This window comes from Caenorhabditis briggsae (assembly GCF_000004555.2).
Source record: "Caenorhabditis briggsae complete genome, chrII, whole genome shotgun sequence".
Taxonomy (NCBI): Eukaryota; Metazoa; Nematoda; class Chromadorea; order Rhabditida; family Rhabditidae; genus Caenorhabditis; species Caenorhabditis briggsae.
In genome coordinates this window covers 1549694-1555120 of record NC_013486.2, presented here as the reverse complement: position 1 = coordinate 1555120, position 5427 = coordinate 1549694, and the positions used below count along the sequence as shown (strand labels likewise).

The 5427-nt window shown below is 43.1% G+C and overlaps 1 protein-coding gene across 1 annotated transcript in view; it reads left to right on the top strand.

The window, feature by feature from the left end:
* The window catches only part of CBG18724, a gene marked incomplete at both ends in the record, with an annotated part of 40522 nt that overhangs the window by 1069 nt on the left and 34026 nt on the right, over positions 1–5427 (top strand). Inside the window, 4 exons of the mRNA XM_045241741.1 lie at positions 875–1045; positions 2383–2736; positions 3620–3667; positions 4657–4948. Coding sequence (XP_045096561.1) covers positions 875–1045; positions 2383–2736; positions 3620–3667; positions 4657–4948 — 865 coding nt within the window. The remainder of the gene's footprint in view (positions 1–874; positions 1046–2382; positions 2737–3619; positions 3668–4656; positions 4949–5427) is intronic.

Sequence of the window (5427 nt, the reverse complement as noted above, 5' to 3'; positions counted from 1 at the left end):
TGAAATTTTGTAATTTTTTCGATTTTTAAAATTTTTGAAAATTTCGGATTTTTAGATTTTTTTGAATTTTCAGATTTTAGGAATTTGCAGAATTTTCGGATTTTCGAATTTTTGGAAATTTGAAATTTTTAGAATTATCGAAATTTATTGTATTTTAGAATTTTCCAATTTTCAGGATTTTAAAATTTTTGAAATTTTCAGATTTTTGGATTTTTTTGGAAATTCAGGTTTTCGGAATATTCAAATTTTTAGGGATTTTTAGGGATTTTTGAAGTTTTCTGACTAAAATGAGCAATTCAGACCCCACGACGTTTCAGAACCGGTCATTTCGCAACCGCGACGTTTTAGAACCAGCTTTGGGACATTTCGCAACTCTGGTCGGTTCTAGAACGTCACGGTCGCGAAATGACCGGGGTTCTATGGCGTCCTGGACGTTCTGGCTGTTCGTTCCGCAGCTGGACGTTCTAGAACCGGTTGTTTCGCAACTGGACGGTTCTAGAACGTCGCGGTTCTGAAATGACCAGTTGCGAAACCACACAGAGCATGAAAATATGTCAAAAATCGTAAGAACTGAATCTACGACATTTCCCAACCGCCCATTTGGCAACTGACCGTTTCGCAACCATGACGTTTTAGAACTGCGACGTTTTAAAACTAGTCATTTCGTAACTGGACGTTCTAGAACTACCTTAAATAGTCCGGTTCTGAAACGTCACGGTTGCGAAATGACCGGTTCTAAAACGTCGCGGTTGCGAAATGACCGGTTCTGAAACGTCACGGTTGCGAAATGGCCGGTTCTAAAACGTCTCTGGCTCAGAATTGCTAATTTTTCATGATTTTTTCTCAAAATTTTACAAAAATTCTCAAATTTCAGGACGATGAATCGAACTGCTGCCTCGTGGATCGTGTGATTCCATCGCTCCGGAATTCCCTCCGGTCGTCTGTGAAACCATTTACCATTCCGGGAACCAGGAACGTCTTCCGGCCACAAGTATTCAGTTCCGTCTGTCTGTTTACGCCATTCATGAAGTTTGAGGAGACTTTTGTGAGTTTTTTCCACTTTTTTTTGGCTCAAAATTGGCTGGAAATCATGATAAATGGACCAAACATCGATTTTTGTTGCTGAAAAAGGCTTTAAAACTGCCAAAAATGGTCTAAAATAAGCTAAAAAAACCAAAATGACATTTCGCAACTGTGACATTTCGCAACTTTTGACATTTCGCAACTTTTGACATTTCGCAACTTTTGACATTTCGCAACTCTGACATTTCGCAACTGTGAGATTTCGCAACTTTTGACATTTCGCAGCTTTTGACATTTCGCAACTGTGACATTTCGCAACTATGACATTTTGCAACTGAGTCATTTCGCAACTGTGACATTTCGCAACTGTGACACCAAAACGAAAAAAAACTTTGAAACGACTCTACGATATTTCGCAACAAAGACGTTTTAGAACCAGTGATTTCGTTACTGGTTCTAAAACTTCCAGTTCTGAAATTACCGGTTCTAGAACGTCCGTCCCGTGGCGAAATGAACGGTTCCAGAATGTCCAATTGCAAAAAAAACCAGTTCTAGTCCCGGTTGCGAAATGACTGGTTCTAGAATGTCTGGGTACAGAACGATCAGTTGCGAAATGACACAGAACACTGAAATCGGTCCAAAATCATGACCGCGACGTTCTGCAACCGAACAGAGTTGCGAAACGTCCCCCAAAGCCATTTTTCATTATTTTGAGCCTCTTGCTATGATTTTTTCTGTCAATTTTGGGTCATTTCGCAACCCGGACATTTCGCAACCATGCCGAACCGACCAACGTTTCACAACTATGAAATTTCGCAACTGTGACATTTCGCAACTTTTGACATTTCGCAACTTTTGACATTTCGCAACTGCGACGTTTCGCAACTATGAAATTTCGCAACTGTGACATTTCGCAACATTTGACGTTTCGCAACTGCGACATTTCGCAACTTTTGACATTTCTCAACTGAGTCATTTCGCAACTGATACGTTTTGAAACTGACATTTCACAACTTTTGACATTTCGCAACTTTGACATTTCGCAGCTTTTGACATTTCGCAACTGCGACGTTTCGCAACTGAGACGTTTCGCAACTGCGACGTTTGGCAACTATGAAATTTCGCAACTGTGACATTTCGTAACTTTTGACATTTCGCAACTTTTGACATTTCGCAACTGCGACGTTTGAGAACTGGTCATTTTGCACTTGACCGGTTCTAAAACGTCGCGGTTGCGAAATAGTCCGACAGTGGTCCCGGCCATTTCGCAACCACGACGTTCTACAACCGACCAAAGTTGCGAAATGTCCCCCAAAGCCATTTGTCTCGAATTCTCGACCAATTTTGATGATTTTTCAGTCACTTTTCAGTCATTTCTCAACCCGGACATTTCGCAACCACGACGTTCTACAACCGTTGCGAAATGTCCTAAACCGATTTTGGACCATTTTTCCGGATTTTTTCACCAAAATGGCTCATTTTTCTCTATTTCAGACCCTGTGTCAAGGAGTCTTCGTCACCGAATCGAATGTGGACCAAGTGATTGAAAGTGTTGAGACGAAATTTGTGGAAATCTACAAACACCTCTTCACATTCTCCCGACCGATTCTCGAGCTATGGGGAAAACTGAAACGACGTCACAAACACAATAAGTTTGATTCGTTGTGCGAGAATGAGAGTGATGAGAGGACGAGACGAGACGCTGTCAAACAGGTGGGAGGTTTGGCTGAAAATGGGCTTAAATTGGGCTTAAAATGATCTAAAATGGGCAAAAATAGCTAAAAATGGTCCAAAAAGACAAAATTTTTGAGCCAAAAATGCCCTGCGAAATGGCTAGTTCTAGAACGTCGCGGTTCTGAAATGACCGGGGTTCTAATAAGGCGTCCTGGACATTTTGGCTGTTCGTTCCGCAACTGGACGTTCTAGAACCGGGTAATTTCGCAACTGGACTGTTCTAAAAGGTCTAGCTGCGAAATTACCGGTTCTATAACGTCGCGGTTCTGAAATGACCAGTTGCGAAACGACACAGAGCATGAAAATATGTCAAAAATCGTAAGAACTGCATCTACGACATTTCCCAACCGACAATTTCGCAACTGACCGTTTCGCAACTATGACATTTTATAACCGGACGTTTTGGAACTGACATTTTCGTAACTGGACGTTCTAGAACTATCTTGAATTGTCCGGTTGCGAAATGACCAGTTCTAAAACGTCGCTGTTTTGAAATGACTAGTTTTAAAACGTCAGGGTTGCGAAATGACCAGTTCTAGAACGCCCTAGACGGTGGTTCATTCTAAAACAGGTCGTTCTAGAACCGGTCATTCCGGAACCGGACATTTCGCAACTAGCTATTTCGCAACCGTTTGCGAAATGACTCTGGTCCCAGAACATATAGTTGCGAAACGACTGGTTCTGAAACGTCCTGTTGCCAAATGGTCAGTTCTAGAACGTCCGATTCTAAAACTTCGAGTTGCGAAATAGACAAAAAGTGAGCTTGAGCTTCACAACTTTTGACATTTCGCAACTGAGACGTTTCGCAACTATGAAATTTCGCAACTGTGACATTTCGCAACTTTTGACATTTCGCAATTAGACGTTCCAGAACCGCGACATTTTCGAACTGGTTATTTCGAAGTTGGAAGTTTTAGACGTGATCATTGTAGAACTAATTGCGAAATGACTCGTTCTAAAACGTCACAGTTGCGAAATGAACGAAAACGATCGATTTTTATAAATCTGAGTCATTTCGCAACTGGACATTATAGAACAGCGACGTTTTAGAACGGCGTTTTGAAAGGGTCCGGAAAGTTTTGAAACGTCGTCACAGTTTCAGAATGATAGTCCTAGAATGTCGTTGTTGCGAAATAAACGGTTCTAAAACGGTTCATTGTCGGACCATTTCGCAACCGCGACATTCCAGAACCGGTCAAGTGCAAAATGATCAGTGCTCAAACGTCGCAGTTGCGAATGGCAGAATTGTGAAATGTCACAGGTGCGAAACGTCTCAGTTGCGAAATGACTCAGTTGCGAAATGACCGGTTCTGACCGTTTCGCAACCATGAAGTTTTAGAATCAAACGTTTTAGAACTGACATTTTTGTAACTGGACGTTCTAGAACTATCTTGAATTGTCCGGTTGCGAAATGACCAGTTCTAAAACGTCGCTGTTTTGAAATGACTAGTTTTAAAACGTCAGGGTTGCGAAATGACCAGTTCTAGAACGCCCTAGACGGTGGTTCATTCTAAAACAGGACGTTCTAGAACCGGTCATTCCGGAACCGGACATTTCGCAACTAGCTATTTTGCAACCGGACCTTTGGCTGGTTTTAGAACGTCTCTGGTTGCGAAATGCACCCCAAACGTCTAGTTGCGAAGTGACTTGGTTCTAAAACATCCGGTTTCGAAATGACCAGTTCTTGAAGGTCCAGCTTCGATATGGCCGGTTCTAGAGCGTCCAGGTGCGAAATGACTAGTTCTAAAACGTCTTGGACCTTTTAGTACTATTTTGTGCAGCCGGAGGGTCTGAAACCGGTCATTCCGGAACCGGACATTTCGCAACTAGCCATTTCGCACACGGACGTTCTAGAACGTCTCTGGTTGCGAAACGTCCCTATCTCTGACTTTTCCCCAGAATCCCGACGAACCAGCGTTGACCGAATCCCCTGGACCTGCTGAAAAAGAAGCCGAGAGAGATCCCAATTGCTCAGCATTAAATCACGGTGACGGTGGCGACGAAGACCCGCCGGGGATGAGTATAATGGATATGAAACGTGGCATTTGGACGGCGACAGAGAGGAAAGAGGACACGAAACAGTTGTCGTTCGCTTCGGATAAGAGCTACGTGGCACCGGACTGGTCGTTGATATTCATGTTGAGAATGGGACTGCTACAGATTCAGATGCTACCTGAGAACACGCAGAGCAGTGAGTTTAGGGGCTCAAAATTGATTTAAAATGGATTAAAGGCGGATGAAATGGTCTCGGAATTCAAACGGCTCTATCTCGGGGCTACATTTTAGTCCAAAAACCAGGTTTTTAGCTCATCTAGGAGTCGAGGTCCAAAGCCCTCGAACTGGCGGTCGGTCCGCCGTTAGTCCGTCGGTGGCTCGTTTTGGTATTTTGGACTATTCTAACCGATATTGAAGCCGTTTTTTAAGCTCCAAAACAGGGTGAAAATAGTCTCAAGTTGACCCCGAATCTAGCATTCCAAAAATGCGCTAGAAAATTGGACTACTTTTGAGTGAAATGGTCCAAAAGTGCCGAAACGGACCAACAACGGACCACCGGCCGACAAAAATCGGAAAATCCGATTCACACCGTGCATTCCTGTTCAAAAACCAGGTTTCTAGCTCACCTAGGAGCTTAGGTACGGTCATTTGAAGTTTCAGGAGGCTGGAGACGCC